Here is a 16,906-nt window from a genome sequence, read left to right on the forward strand (position 1 = left end):
ACCGCACGTGCACTCCCACCTCTTATCCCCACTGCCCACTGACCTGTGCCTGAGCCCAGGCACTGTGCCCCCACCCCATCCTCAGCCCCGTAGGCGTAAGGAAGCACCTGCTCCAATGGGCCCTCCTCCGGCCATCAAGCCACCGTGCTCCACCTGCCCAGCGACAGCACTGTAGCATGTCCCTGTTCCAGACCATCTTCTCCGCCAGCAGCTTGCAGACACCCTGTTACTTCTTAAAAACATCGCTCTGCTACTTCTATTTCTGACCCCCTTAACATACCAACTCCATACACACTGTGCTTTCCGCTGGAAGCTTCTCCAAGCAAGCTTTTGCTCCCCTTCAGACTAACAACATGACTTTCGTCAGAGTCATCACAGGAGCTTGTAGTTAGCTCAACGTTTGGTCTGGGGGCTTACAGGACTTTGCCACGGTGGTAATTCCCTCCTCCTGGAAATGTTCCTGTCTTCTCCTCTCAGATCTTCACCTCTGGTCACTTGTCCTCAGTCACTCAACGGGAGTAAGACCTTTCTGTTCTCAATCAAGAAGCTTTGAAGTATCTAAGGTTAAAGCCTTCTTGGTTTCCTCTTGCCCATTTCCACTGACTTTCTTGGGGATTCCATTGCATCTCATGATCTCAAATGGCATCTAAATACTGATGCCCTCAACTCTATTCCTGCATATCCAACTGCTATCCATGGAGCCAAACTCGGGACTTCCCCTATTACACTCACATTTAGTGTTTGCCATTCTCAGCTAAGGGCAACTGAATCCCAACAGTTCTGACCAAGAACTCTGGGGTCATCTTTGATGCCTGTGTTAATTCTGATATGATGCATCAGGGTGACCTTGTGGGCTTTTCCATGAATGTAAATTCAGACCATTTCTTGCCACCTCAACAATCTGATATAGCATCAGCCACACCAGTGTCTCTGGCATGACAATCTCCTCACAGGTTTCCCTGTTTGCTTGTCTACCATCTTTTTCAACAAAGTATCTTCCAGACATTTAAGTCACAGCTGTGGCTTCCCTCCTCAGAATGCTGTGACTTGCTCATTTCACGGCAGTGGCCCATGCAGCCCTGCACAATGTGTTTGCCATCATCCAGGCTTGATCTCCTGGGCCCCTCACACCATGTGGTGAGCAGCTCCAATGTGAAATTTCAAAATCCAGAACCTTTTGCATATGGACATGATGTCACAAGTATGAAATTCCAAGCCTGACCTCATGTAACGAGTTGCACTAAAAACACAGGACCATTAGAAATACTGGATAAATTTACCTTTTGGCTATGTGTATGAAACACAGATAAACTTCATGCTTATTTTTAAATTATTTGTACAATCCATATACACACACACTCACTACTATGCCCTTGTGTGCTCCCTCCATCACCCCCTAACAACTACATCAGTTGGGTTGGGCAAGAACCAGAGCCAGGACTGGGGAGTGCAATCCAAGGCTCCCTTGTGGGAGGTGGCAACCCAGCAATTTGAGTCCTCACTGCCGCCTCCCAGGGTCTGCACTGGCAGGAAGCCAGTCAGGAGCCGAGCCAGAAATCACACCCAGGCACTTCTGTGTGGAAGGAGGGTGTGTTAGCCACCAGGCTACATGAACGCTCCTGCATTTCATGTTCAGATTTGAGTTCTAACTTCAGGATATTTCATTATGTACATATAAATACTCCAAAATTAAACAAACAATGCAAAGTCAGAAGCATTGCTGGCTGCAAGCACACTGGTTAAGGAATACTCTCCCTGTGGGTCCTCTTCCTTGTCCCTGCAGCGTACCACGCACGCTCCCTCAGGATGGGCTGGCCAGCTCACCCACAGTCATGTTACCAGCCCTGTCTTGCTTTCAAGTCTTTACTCAAATGTTAGCTCCTCAGTGAGGCTTTCTTTTACAACAATATTCCCCTTGTCCCCTAGGGCCTGACGCTCCTGACCTCTCTTACTGGGTCTTGTTCTAAGCCCTGCAGACCTGCAGCATATTACTTGCTTCTTTATTTTGTCTGTGTCTGGGTTCTTGCTCTCCCATCCACATCTGTGACTGTGAACAAAGGGCAGGGTTGACGCTCTTTGCAGTCACAGATACACCTGTAGCCCAGAACAACACCCGGCTTCCAGCAAGCACTTGACAAAGAGCTGCTGAATACATGAATGAAAGAAGTCCAACTACACGCATACCTATTTTCAGAATATGTGAGGGTTGCCACATAAACATTTATATTCGAGGTAAATTGCTCTGAAATCACTGTGTAGGCTTGAAATTTTGTGCTATGCCTTTCAAACTTCAGTCTCTCATTTTGTGAAACTACTATGGCTTTTTAATAAATTATTTTAAAGACTTGAGGGGCAGAGACTGGGAGAGAGACTTACAGAGAGCACTTCCATCTTCTGTTTCACTCCCCATGTGCTTACAAGGGCCAGAGCTGGGCGGAGCCAGAGCCAAGCGCTGGGGCTGCAGCCTGGAGCCACTCTCCCAGATGGGTGGCAGGAACCCACCATCAACTCCTAGGCTCTGCCTGGCAGGGAGCGTGGACCAGGAGCTCAAGCGGGGAATCGAAGCCAGGTAAGTGTGGCGTGAAATGAGGGCATCTCAGTTGATAGGCTGAATGGCTGCTCTTCTCCTTTTAACTTTTCACAAATACTTCTAGGCAAAGAAAATATTCTATCCAACATTGAAATATTATAAATCCAAATTAATGAAGTTCAAGTTAGAGACTAGTTCACTGTATGTGAATAGTAAAGTAGCTCTTTCAAAGAACCATTTAAGCAATGCATGAAAGTTAGTATTATTTTATATTTTTCATTTCAATCTTTTTCTGACTATAAAATGAGTACTGTAATTGAAAATTTAAAAGTGGAAATTAATAAACAGTCACTTACAATCCCCACATCTATTAACATTTTGATTGTCTTTTCCCTTCATTCTTTTCAGGTATGTTTTCTAAGTGTGAATGTGTGAATCTACCTGTTTGCACTTCTTTGATTACTTATACTTCTTCTTCCTCGAATTCTCCGTTCATACCTTTTGTCCTTACTTTTGTTTTGAATGGAGTGCCTTCACATTATTCCAATTAAATTACATGAGTTTTTACAATAAAAATATTAACCATTTGTCTGGTTCATGGCCTTTAAAACTTGATGGCAACCGGTCAGGCAGGCAGTGTGGCTTTGCGGGGCGTTTTACATCAATTACTAGACTGTCACGTGAACATGCTTTCACATGCATTTCATGCTGCAGTAGTGGTGTGATCACCTCACAGGAAGGAGTGCCCAGTGAAGACAACGGACAGCTGCCTACTCTGCGCTGATAACCACATCCTTATGAATTACACAATAATTAGCCGAAGCTTTAGTTTTGCAGGGATCACGCAGATTAGTAAATACCATACTTTCAGCTGTAATAAGACAGCTCCCAGGCCTGCTCTCAGAAAACGATTCAGCCTACCTGTTGGTAGAAGTGCCACTGGGTCCTGCTTTCCCTTCTGGGGCCACAGTGATGACGATGGTGCCACCCTGATGCACAACGTCCACATACACATAGCCGAAGCCAGTCAAGAACACCACCTGCAGAAACACACAACCAAACAAACCCACAATCTGATTAAAATGAAACTCTACCACTGAAAATCCTAAAATGGCCGGCTTCAAGTGTCCAGTTCTGACTCAATGCCACAAATACTTTATAGCCATGTGTACTGGCTGTTTGGCTGACTTGAAAATGAAGAACAGGAAAGAAAAAAAGATCGATCAAATCCAGATTTTCCAATATCCAGCTGTAAGGTTCATAGAAAAAGCAAAACACTGATGGACAACGGGGCATAAGCGTCTTCATTTCTCTGCTCTGTAATCGGCAAATAGTCTGTAAGGTTGGAGCCCGGCCGTGGGGCCAGCTTTATGTGTACATATGAATCTTTGAGGGGAAACCCCTACAATGCAGCACTTGAAATGCTGTGTGCAAACACATGCGCAGGCTCTGGAGTGCTCACTTCCTGCCATCCGCATCCCAGTAAGACATATCACAGTCATAGAACCCATAGTGAGAATGTTAGAGAGGTTGAGTTTGTTCATTTTTCCACCAAGAGAAGAGAGACTTGGACTCAAAACAAGTTCTATCTCAGGAGCCAGGTGCCAGGCCGGCTGAACAGATGTCCTTTCAGCATTAAATAGCAGTGTTGCTTAAGTGGATAAATATTTGAAAACAGGACAGAACTATGTGAAAAACAAGTCTCAGAACAGCATGTTCACAGCCAAGATTACCTGAATAAAGTGACAAGAGCCTCCACATGCTTGGCAATGTGGATTCCGATTATTTGTAATTGCATTTTGGTCCAGATCTGGGCTTCTTATTACTGTTTGGACAGCAACACTGCCATCCCTGGATGCAGGCACACAGCTAGGTGTTTATCTGACAAGTGATGGGTGAGTTCTCATTCTGAGCACATGGAGGGGGCCTGCGAGAGTGCACGGAGAATCCCATGGCAGTCGCAGGCTGTGGCTGGGGCAGACTGGGCATTTCTCTTGCACAGTCTTAACTCCCTCCAGCTTCCAGGGCCCGAGGTTGCCCTCTCCTACTCCTCCCTGCAGCTCGGCTGTTACTACACCCTCCTGGGGCCCAGGCTAGCTCTTCTTCTGCTGTTGCTTTTTCATTCTAAGATTTGTGCTCCAGCCTAGGCCTTCTGTCTGCCATTCACCATTCTGTGTGCCTAGAAGTCACTCTCCCTTATAAGTCCTTTCAAAATCCCGCGGCTCTCTCATATGCAATGCACAGAAGGCCTTATTCCATTCCGGAATTTTTGTGCTCCCTTCCTCAGCTTGAGACTTCCTGCTGCATTTTCTTTAATCAGATTTTGGTTTGTATTACAGTTACTTGTGTATATATCTGACTAATCACCACACTGCACACTTCTTAAGGGCAGGTAAGGAATCAGTTCAGATCTGCATTCTCTATGGTCATGTTTCTCGAACAGGTTATTATGCAAAAATTGCTGTTTTAACAAACTCCATATCCTGAATTTACCCCTATTTGTTCTAGGGTAAGAACTTGACTGTGATATAATTTGGTATTCAAACATAATTAGTAGGGGTTGGGGAGGACATTGCGGCGTAAGCTGCCACCTGCAACACTGGCATGCCAAGTCAGAGTGCTGGTTTGAGTCCCAGCTCTTTTGCTTCTGACCCAGCTCCCAGCTGATGCACCGGGGAAAGCACTGGAAGAGGGTGGCTCCTGCCGCTCAGATATGAGACCTGGACAGAGTAGTGCAACCTGGATCCAGCTTCATGGCCATATGAGGAGTAAACCAGTACACATGAGATCTCTTTCTCTCTCCCTCTCTGTCATTCTGCCTTTCAACTACATAAACATATCTTGTTCAACATGTAATTAATGGCTTAAAAACAACTCTGTTCATGGACATGAAAGAAGTAGCACTCCGATTTCCATTTATATAAGTCATCTTTTTGGATGTCACACAATTTTAAGTCAACTGCTCTATTGGGCTGAAAGATGACGTGACTATTCGTTTGACACAGGCTGATGTTGCCATCCATTTCCCCGTCTCTGTGACTGTCCATCACTTCAGTGTATAACCCTGGTTTCTGGCAGACAGAGCTGAAAACCAGAACTACTGTCCCTCATTCCTAAATCATACAGATGAAGCAAACTTAGTTTCTGTTAACCACCTGAAGGACTTCTGAAAGTGAGAAAATTAACCTGAACCTTTACAGTACTTTTCCTGGTCAAAGACCTGGACTCTAAAAGGAATTTGAGGGTGGGGGGAGATGTCCATTGTACTCACTGGCAGAAATGGCAGAAACACAGACCCTAGGCCTTGCAGCCAATCATATACAGAGAAACAATTCACAATTTGGCCTCTTTTGTACAGTGGCAGAGATAAGGGAGTTGGGGAATGAAGTGACAGAGGAATTAGACAGCTGTACCCTGGTACCCAGAACTTTAAAGTACATCCTTGTTTTGGTCTGACAGCTTAACTAGCCACTCAACCCAATCTTCAAGAAATACGCCAAAGAGTAGAAAGAATCAGTAGTCCCTGTAGTGACACAAGGAAGACACAAACGTACAAGTCACTCACAGTCCCACTGGGTGAAAAAGCCAAGTAATCAGATAATGAGGTACCCTGCAGTCTCAGAGTGGAGGTGTAGGGAATGTTACCAGATTGTGGGATGGTGTGTTATACTGGGGCAGGCACAAGAGGAGAAAAGGAGCCTTCACCAACGTGGGTCCCTGAGGGACCACATAGGACAGAACCACCTGAGGAGAAGCACTGGGCGTATAGCATGAATAGGAAATAAACGCTAAATCCTAACTGCCATTACAACAGCTCATACTCCTAACAATATTTGCAACAGACCAGGATTCTAGCAAAAACCTAAAACATGGGACCCTGGCTTAATGACCAGGTAGATGCGATCTAGAAACAGAAATCATGTGTGTTGGTTGAAGCAGAAGAGACAGTCACATGAAATGGTTGGTCATGTTATAAATAAAAGTGGAAGTGAGCAGAAACAGCCCATAAATGCAGGGTGTTTCAGAAAGTCAGAAATGGTTCTTGCACTGCTATGATTTGAATGCCTGTGCTCCCTCAAATTCACATGTTGAAATCGTAATCCTCAAAGTGATGGTATTAGGAGGTAGGAACCTTAGAGAAGCAATGAGTAACCATTAAAAAGGAGGCCCATGGAAGCCTCTCCCTCCTCCTGCTATGCAAGATTTTAGGGGAAAATGGTTGCCGTTGCGCCAGGAACTGGACCCTCAAGAGACACTGAGAATGGTGGACTTCCTAGCCCCAAAGTTGAACCAGACCCAGAAATGAACTGCTGTTTGTAAGCACCAACTCCATAGCATGTTGTCTTGACACCCCAAACAGCAAGATATTAAAATAAAAAAGCCTTTGAACATGAAGGCAGATTAATATTCAGCTTAGTCCTGACTAGGGATTCTATTTACTGTTCATACTTTTTAACTATTAAAGCTATTTTAGCAAAAAATGTAAACAATTCAGATTCTCTTTCCTAGAGAAGTTGTTAAATGCACAGAGAAAAAGGCAGGATAGCAAATAAATTCATCTTTAAGAACATACACAGGCCCAGGGCAATAGCCCAGTAGCTAAATTCTTGCCATGCAGGATCCCATAAGAGTGCTGGTTTGTGTCCCAGCTGCTCTACTTCCCATCCAACTCCCTGCTTATGGCCTGGGAAAGCAGTAGTGAATCGCTCAAAGCTTTGGCACCCTGCACCTGCTGGAGAGACTCAGAAGCAGCCCCTGGCTCCTGGTTTCAGATCAGCTCAGCTTTGGCCATTGTGGCCACTTGGGAAGTGAACCAGCGGATGGAAAATTTTTCTGCCTCTCCTTCTCTCTGTAAAATCTGCCTTTCCGGTAAACAAAACAAATCTGAAAAACAGAGGGACATATACATGGTTACTAGCGCATGGAATTCTCTGGAACCAAATAAGTCTACAGAGCTTTCAGAAAATACCACTACATAATAGACTCATAAACTTAGACTCAGAGTAGGTGAGACTGAATGCTCAGGCTTAAGGTGGCAGAGGGAGATGTCCCGGAGGACAGACCATGTTGAGAGGGCTCAGAGATAACCTCATTCTTGCTTGCAGGGAACACACCCCATAATATGCCCTCAGAGACTATGTCACATAGTCTCCCATTTCCGGTTGGCAAGGGTCATCACTGTTTTTCCGTCTGATAAAATGACAGGGAGAGTGTGAAACAGACAAGTTAACAGATCTTCAGAGCAGAAGAAGTGATGTCCAAAAGCAGCATTACCCAGACTGGTGTGGCTCCCGGCAGGATGCGGGGACTGGCTAGAATATTGGAGAAGGGCTCTATGTGTTCTTGTGCGTGTGAGGAAGAGAATGTAGTAGTGATTGGCGCCAAGGGGATATATAAATATATTTGTTTGTTATAGAATAACCTAGCCAGTTCTTGTCAATCAGTATCTTTTTTTAAATTTCTTTTTCACTTTCTTCTGTTCACATTAATAGGAGGTCTGGAAAACATATAGTAAGAGACTTGCTGTGTGAACCACAAACAGACTTGTCTAGCCATCTGAATTGTGCTACAGCATCTTGATGAGAAAGGCCCTCTCACACACAAGGGCATGGAAGTTAACATTCCAGGCCCTGGTCCTGCCTTCCAATTAGTGCATCTCTTGCTGTAATAATAACCAAGAAACACTATAACCTAAAGAATTATACCAGTTGGATTTTACCATACATGCATTACAAGGAGACACGTGGTAGGAACAAGGGGTAGCCTTGCACATCTCTGTCTTTCTCTCCAGGTCTCCCCCTTTTTTGGCCCTTCCCACAATGGATGGATATATGAAGACCCACGGACAACCAAGGGGCACACCGAAGCAGGCAGTGTGACAGCCAAGTGAAATGTCAGCCGCCAGTTATTCAGAGGCCAGCACTCCCTGGGCTCCAGTTCCCAGCACAGCCCATTTTCCGGCCCCTCCTCTCCTTCAGTCCCCTCCCTTCCGCCTGAATGATTCTGCCCATCTCCCATTGCTACTTTGTTAGGTGGATGAGGTGAACTGTCTTTCCTGCATTCCCCGCAGGCTCATCCCAACTACCTCATCCACCATCCAACACTTTTCCTAAAGATCTTTCTCCCCTCAAACAAGTTCTTAAAAATGAAAGCTTTCTGCCCTCCTTTTGTGTCCTTACTTGAAGATAGTGTAACATTCACCTTGCTCATGTCTATACTGATCTGAAAATAAACTAATTAAGCATTTTATCTGTTCAGCTGATTTTTGGCTAATACTGATTTTTCTTGAAAGGAATAAGTATGCAATTTGCAACTTACATTCAACATGACAAATCTGTAAAAGAATATTTTAAGCAGGAAAATCATGAGAGGAAGAACTCCTAGACTTTGCGGCAGGAGGGTCTCAGGATTATGTTGGGGACTGGCCCTAACCTTTAGGCTGGCCACCTGGCCTCAGTGCTGGTGTATTTTTAGTGGTCTGCTAGAATGCATCACTGTATCCGGGCTGCACCCTGTGTGTTAGGAACCACTAAGGCGGGCTTGAGAGTGTAGAGGCCGACGGTCTGCAGCACAGACGCGGAACCTAAGGCCTGAACTAGATCCTAGCCACAGAAACGAGGGGGCAAAGCTCTCAGATACATCCCTGAGGAAGTTCTGGAAGAACCTGGTGACATAGTGGGTGGCCCAGGGAGGACCAAATAAGGAAGGCAGGGACACAGTAGGAAGACGCTAGCAAAGCTTAGGAGCAGATGGCCCTGGGCTTGCATCCTGGGCACATGTATCTTGCACAGGTCAGTCTTTCTGAGTTACAGGCAGCGTCTACCTTTAAGGACTATGATAGGGGCTAAACCTCTAACGTGTCTGAGATAAATCAGGCATTCAGTGAAAAATTATACCAGTATTATTTAAGGTTTTTGTACCGGGAAAATAGTGAGGACCTCAACTGAAGCAGGAACTCTAGGAGAGGCCTGCTTCTGGGTAAGGGATATGATCGCCTCAGTTTCAGGCCTGGTGAGCTTGGGGTGCTTCCGGTTCCCCCAGGTTAGAATGTCTCACGGGCAGTTGGGAAACCAGGCTTGGCACTTAGGAGGACTTAGATCTCCTAAGAAGAAACGAAGGGATATGAATGACAAGGTGGCCAAGGTAGAAAATATTATACATGGATGAAAAAAAAAAGCCAGCAGGTCTCCTGGATGTCATTTTCGTCTCTGTACACTGTTGGGAAGAAGTGCTAGAGAAATGCCTATTCCTACATATCTTTGGAAAGCTGTCACACTGCGAATGCAAAGGAGACCCCAGACCAGGGTGCCTGGGAGACACTCAGAAGTCTGGCTCTGGTATGGGGCATAAAAGAAAGTGAGTGAAGTAAGCAAGAATCCAAAACACTTCGAATGCACATCTGTGAAGTCAGACACTCACTTGCAACGACAATTTTCTTTTCATGTAAAACTTCCTGGCTGAAGGCTGGATTTAGGCATCGGTGCTCAGGCTGCCCCTCTGTGTGATCTGTACCAACCGGACTGATCACATATCTGAGGCCTACTTCACCAAGGCAATCCACAGTGTCTGACAATATTCCTGTATGTAAGAAATATCTTACATAGTATGGTTTAAAAATGCCTTTAGATGCATTTTCTTATTTAAGAAAAGTGAGCTAGAGACAGGCATTGTGGGACAGCTGAATAGGTAAACTATAGCATAGGACACTTATCTACCACTTTAGTGTGCTGGTCAGAAGGCCAGCTCTCAGCTTCCTGTTCAGCTTTTTGCTGACGATTCCCTGGAGGCAGCCAGCAGGCGATGCTGCAAGTGCTTGGGCCCCTGACTCCGTGTGGGAAACACAGATGCAGTTCCAGGCTCCTGGCTTTGTACTTGGCCTGGCAGGTGTGTGCATCTAGTGGGTCAAAGGTCTCTTTCCATTCCTGTCACTCTGCCTTGTGAGCAGATTAAAATGAATAAACATTGAAAACAAAATAAACAAATGTGGGCTTTGTCATGCTACTGGCTGACCCAATCAGTCTTCAGGGCAGTGTCCAGGGATTCTCTATAATGTGTAGGCCTTGGATTTGCCCTGTTCAACACGTTTATTAATGACTTGGACACACATGTAGAAGGCATGTGTTCACCACGTCTAGAGATGACATCAAGCTACCATGGGTATTAATGTATTAGATGACAGCATCAGTATTTATTTTTTAGTTAATTTCAACAAGCTGGGCTAAGCCAACAGCAGCGAGATTCAATTGTCAAGCCCTGTCATTGAGTTCAAGAAGTCCACTGTACATCAAGTTGTATGATAAAGACCTGGGGGATGTGGTTGACCACAAGTTCATTAATAATGGTCAGAACTCATTAATAAAAAGCTAACTTGTTCTTCCACTTTATTAATGGAAGCCGAGGGAGGTGACAGCTGGCTTAACCACAGTCAGAATATTGTGTGTAATTCCAGCTGCCTGAGTTTGCACCAGAGAACGTAACACTGGTGTACTCAGACGAGGGGAGCTGTGGTGATGGGTTTGGAAATTACATCTGCTGAAGCACTGAATCCGAAGACCAGAAATGTTTGGCTTGAATAGGGAACACTTAGAGAAGATAGTGATGTTGCTATGAACAGGAATGGCCTGTCTTGTGCTCTGGGGTGTGCAGCAAGCATGAACAAGCACCACTTATGAAACACAGAGTCCAGTTGGTTGAAGAGAAAGCTCTCAGTCACCCCTGGAACTAGGTCTGAATGTGGTGCTGGGAGCCCCTCTGAGCCAAGATGCCAGGGGAAGGATTGCCGCACTAACAAAAAGAGTTACTCACAAAACTGTCTAACCTGTGTTTGATGAACCTGCAGGCAGCAGGACGTGTAGCTGGGGTAGGACTTCAAAGGCCAGGCAGTGACTGCAGCTCGGCATAGGACAAACAGTAACAGGGCCTCTGGGTGGGAGCCCCCTGTTGCTGAGAACTCATTAGACCTCAGAGAGCTCCCATCAGCAAATGAACAGAAAAGTCACTGCCCTGTGTTTGGATTTTTGCAGTGATCAAAGGCTCTGTGTTGAGACTTGCTACACTTTAGTGCATTTATGTCGTTACTCAAGTCCTTGAAGGTGGGGAATTGTGTCTTATTTGAGGCAAAGGGTTTGCCATTTGATAGGTCCTCAATAAAAGCTGGCTGAGCAAACGAATGAAGAATGGAGACTGTGTTTGTGAAGAGATTTTGTATATAGCACAGAGCTCTATAAATCTGAAGGGTTGTCACTCCCTCCAACCCCCTTAAATACAAACAATTTGGGAAGAAATAGCAGTGATGCCGACACTACTCAACACAGGTAGAGTGAAAGATTACAACAGCGTACTGATCTTCTTCAGAAAGACATTCACACCATAAGGAATCAGTTGGACTCACGTTGGGGGACTCACACTGCACATTGTTCTTTGCTGCTTTCATGCCTCGGAAACCACTTTTCGTTAAGAAGCCAATGATTTCCCTTGGCTCTTAAGACAAAAACCAAATCCTAAATAGGGCAGCCAGGTCCTTGCCTCACTGCCCTGCCTGCCTCCTCTCCCTGCCCCTTCTCTCTCATCAGGACTTCAAACATGCTGCTCTTTCTGCTTCATCTACTTAACATCTGTTCCTCCACAAAGTCACAGATGCCAGGTCTTCACCCAAAGACTTACTCCTTGAGCTCTCAAGCTAGTCTGCAGCCCTTCCTTGCTGGTTTGTATCCCAGCGGTTCCACTTCCAATCCAGCTCCCTGCTTGTGGCCTGGGAAAGCAGTCGAGGATGGCCTGAAGCCTTGGGACCCCGCACCCGTGTGGGAGACCCGGAAGAAGCACCTGGCTCCTGCCTGTGGATCAGCTCAATTCTGCTGCAGCCACTTGGCAAGTGAACTACCTAGTCTGCAGTTGATCTGTGCTTCCTTGATTTGTATATTTTGAATTTGTATATTTGAAAGGCAGAGTTACAGAAAGAGAGATCTTCCATCTACTGGTTCACTTCCCCAGATGGCTCCAATGGCTACACCAGGCTGAAGCCAGAAGCCAGGAGCCTGGAATTCCCAAGCACTTGGACCATCTGCTTTTTCCAGGTGCATTAGCGGGAATGCTGGGGTGAAAGTAGAGCCGCTGGGTCTTGAACCAGTACTCATAATGGGAGAGCAGCACCCCAGGCATCTGCTGAACCTGCTGCACCATGAGGCCCACCCCTAGTCTGCAGTAGTCTTACGGTACAACCGTACCTTCCCTCCTGGCCCTCTGCAGAGCTTTTAAGAACACGACCAATGCTGTGACTATTTGCCGACACTCTGCTGTCATGTTAACTCATTAAGCTTAAGAGCTTCTTCAGTGTTACTCTTCTCAGCGTTATTTTATGTGGTCCTCGTACCAGGTTTTCAAGAAAGTACTTATGGACTGAATAAACAAGCAGCATGCTCCACAGTGTCTTTGCTGGTAAAATGGTAACTACACTGCTTCCTTTGTACCTTGTGTTGAATTCTGCAAAATAATGCTGCCTAACTCCAACACAGAGGCTTCTGATGACCAAATACTGGAATCCCATACGCTAACACAGGATCAAAGTTAGGACTTAAAAATGATCATTTTTGTAAAGCTATCTTTTCGTTTTTACGTCTCTGTCAAGCCCTGAAGACTGCTTCCACCCACTTTGGAGTCAGGGCTATGAGGCGCAGCTGCCAGGCTCAGGACTCTGGCTGAGTAACCACAACAGGCCCCTGGCAAGTTGTGAGCCTGGCACATGACCCCAGGAAAGTCACAGCGATTTCTCAGTCTGTATCCTGTGATACATGCCCTCGGATCTTCCTGATGAGATTACAAAACTACTTTCCACACATCCACTCCATTTAAACATGATACACAGGCTGGCACGGTGCAAGTTAAGCCTCTGCAAAAAATACTGGCACTCCATATAGGCAATGGTTTGAGTCCTGGCTGTTCCAACTCTGATCCACCTCCCTGCATATGGCCTGGGAAAGCAGCAGAAGCTAGCCTAAGTCCTTAGGCCCCTGCACCCAGGTGGGAGGCCTGGAGGAGGCTCCCGGATCCAGGCTTCAGACTGGCCCAACTTGTTTTTGCAGCCATTTGGGGAATGAACAAGCAAATGGAGGATATATCTCTGTCTTTACTTCTCTAATTCTGCATTTCAAAAAAAAAAAAAAAAAAAGAACTTTAAAAAAAAAGTACAATATGACACTATCTTGGGACCAGGCTCACTGATCACAAAAGGAATTCCCTTCCTTCCTGGCAGCACAGCAGGGGATTTTATGGTGTTTGATTTTTGCTTGTTCAAGTTACCTTTCAGCTGCATATACACGGCCTGAGACCTGAGGCTGAGGGAAGGTTCCAGAAAGATACACTCACTCCTCCCAGCGACTGCTCCCTTCTTCAGAGGACACAGGCCCCTGGGCTAACTGTGACTCCTCTCACACATCACCTGGTGGATGCTGCACAGGACTTGAAGCAAGCCTCGGTCTGGCAGAGGCAGGAGGCCGGGCCTGGAGGCCAGCTGGTGCCCAGCTCTCTAGCATTTTTGGGAACAGGAGGCCTCATGCACTCCTGTGTGGCAGGCGGGAAGGGGGTTGCAGGGAGTGCCTAGGCTGAGCTTTGAAGTAGCCCCGACTACAAAGGCTTGTCGGAAATTTACAGTGAATGGCAATCTCCAAATGCTGTTTGGTAGGCAGACTGCTCATTGTAAAGAATTCTCGGGTCATATATAAGCAAGATTTCAAAAAAAAAAACCCTCAAACTCATGTGGAGGAGGTCAGGGGTCTTTGCAAAAGCTGTGATATTTACTCTGTACATGAGTGAGCTGGGAGTGTCTGCTAAGGCCGAGGTCCAGCAGTCTCACTGTTCATCCCAAGCACAGACTGGGCAGCTGGGAGCCACTACAAAGGCAGGTATCCGAGGGGAGCGTGGCCCTCAGGCTGCTCAGCCATTCCCACACCTGTCAGGGACCTTTCTTCCTCCTCATTGTCTCCTAGTAGTGCATTCATCCAATAAACTTAAGACCACTGGGAAGCAACTCAACAGGTTTCCTGCCCCATCCATCTACACATCTGTCTGCATCTGTGTCCATTCTGGTCCCTTCCCTCATCAGCCAAATGGAGGTGGCTCTTCTGGAAAAGTTGATTCAGTCTGCTGTATCTTGGTTTGTCCCTCTGGCCCCGTTGTCCTGTTCTCCACACTCCTTGTCCGGCTGCTCTCCCAGGAAGGGCTCCCTCTCCACTGATTGTACCCTCTCCACGGCCACACACCTTGAAAGACGAGGTATTATTGTTCCTTCCTCACTTCTCTTCATTCAAGCCAACAATACCTAGTCACCGTCTTGCCTGACCTTCTCCCACCAGTCTATACCTGGCGGCTGTTCTCCCACCAGGGCCTTCCAGGGGCCTGCCCTGCCTGGCTCTCCTCCCATCCTCTGCTTCATCTCTTCTGTTATTCTGTGCTGCAGAGTGGCAGTTGTCCAAGGCCAGGCCTGAAACCACCCTTGGCCTCTTTCACATGCTCGGGAACCTCTTTTTCTCATTCATCCAGCCGTTTGGATATTTATTTAGGATCTCACTGTGTTGACAGGTACTCCTGGTGTCTGACTACCAGGAATCTCGACCTGGTTGGAAATCATCTAAAGAAACAAATGCAAGTTCTCGTTCCAGAGCTGTATGAGGAGCCTTCCCGGGAGCTCTAACTAAATCATGAGCGGGAGAAGGGAATGTGTGGGAGGACTAGGGAAGAGAAGGTGGGAGCTGCTGGCAGAAAAGTAGCACGCACGCACAGAGAGCACAGGGCTTTGCAGTCGGGCACCTGAGCTCCCTTGTCATGCTGCTTCAAGGGCTCTCTGCCTCCACTTCTGTAACATGAACATGACAATCCTCGTTCATATGGTTGTTATGAAGGTTACATAAGAATGACAAACTTAGTGCAACGCCTGGAATTGAGTGATTTTTCAATGATAACCATTATGATTACTGTACATACACTTGTAAGTTTCAAATACATTTTACAACCATGACAAGGACACTAGAACCCACTTCTCAGGCTTGCTGTGAAGACCAAATGAACCAATAAATGTAAAAGCACTTTAACAAAAGCATAGCACAATATGATTCGGCCATAAAAACGAGCAAAGCTCTAATTCCTGCTATAACATGAGCGAGCCTTGAAGACATTATGTTCAGTGAAATAAACCAGACACTCAGGGATAAATACTTTACGACTCCACTTATCTGCTGTACTTAAAATAGGCAAACTCACAGACACAGAAGTGGAATAGAGGTTACAGTGGGCGGGGGGAGGAGGAGACAGGAGGAGTGGCTGGCTAGTGGGTACAGAGCTTGGGATGATGAAAGTGATTTAGAAATGTACAAGTAGCAGTAATTGTACAACACTGTAGACTTATTTAACGCCACTGAATCGTACACGGAAACATGATAAATTTTAAGCACAGCAGAAAGGAAAAGTTACTGCTTGTGTTACTGGCAACACTGAAACCCACCAGCATCCAACGAGCAATGAATGAGGACATTTTCCCTGCTTAGGTTTTAAAGATTGCACTTACATTTTCAGAGTTTTAGAAATAAGATATTTATATCCTATATATATAATATGCATATTACATATAAAGATATTTATGCATTTGTAAATAATTTATTTATACTCAAATGTATACGATATATGACTAAATATCATATTAATATAGCACATCTAAAAATATAAACTACTGAACTTTTCAGAGACAGAATTAATAAAGGGTTGGTATTATAATTATCTCCAAAGCCAGACAGCTGGTCTACCTTCCACATAAAGGAGTCTAACAATTTTATTCCATTTCTGACCTTGGATCAGATCCAAGATGGCTTGCTTTCACCAAGTGCTTCTCTCTGGTAAACAGCTGTATGGTGTTCTTAGGAGACATATACTTGTGTTTGAAAATTTATAACCTAATGAGGATGTAGACATGGATATGCAAGTGGCTTCACACCAAGACAAGTCTAGCATTTAGAAAACCAATGCTTAGATACCACACTGACACAAGCTTAGAAAAGGGGCTTTTTCATCAGGCCTTGGCAGTGACAGCCATGGCTCACTGACCTGTGTTCCCTGACTGTTGATGTCGATGGCATCACTCCACTCGGCTACTATTCTGTCTGGCAGTTCGACTCTCAAAAGCAGGCTAGGAAGCAGGTCCTTGGTCTTGCAGTCTGGGTAACTGGTGATCTGATGATACAGCTCATGATGAATGGAGCTCTCAGAAGGGATTTTTTTGCAGTAAAATTCAAACTTCGGAATATCTGAAATGTAAGGGGGAAAAGGTATGTGCAGGCTCATTACCTTAAAGACAAAGATTCAGGGGTATTACCCATAATGTGGGAAAAGCAA

At 45.7% G+C, this 16,906-nt stretch overlaps 1 protein-coding gene across 4 annotated transcripts in view; it reads right to left on the reverse strand.

The window, feature by feature from the left end:
• VPS13B (vacuolar protein sorting 13 homolog B) overlaps positions 1–16,906 on the reverse strand; it is a 657,044-nt gene that overhangs the window by 16,276 nt on the left and 623,862 nt on the right. For all 4 annotated transcript variants that reach the window (XM_058668587.1, XM_058668588.1, XM_058668586.1 and 1 more), the window contains exons 54-55: positions 16,619–16,818; positions 3,452–3,570 (exon numbers count right to left, since the gene is read on the reverse strand). In XM_058668587.1, coding sequence (XP_058524570.1) covers positions 3,452–3,570; positions 16,619–16,818 — 319 coding nt within the window. The remainder of the gene's footprint in view (positions 1–3,451; positions 3,571–16,618; positions 16,819–16,906) is intronic.

The sequence above is a fragment of the Ochotona princeps genome, chromosome 9, assembly GCF_030435755.1.
Source record: "Ochotona princeps isolate mOchPri1 chromosome 9, mOchPri1.hap1, whole genome shotgun sequence".
In the NCBI taxonomy this organism is placed as follows: Eukaryota; Metazoa; Chordata; class Mammalia; order Lagomorpha; family Ochotonidae; genus Ochotona; species Ochotona princeps.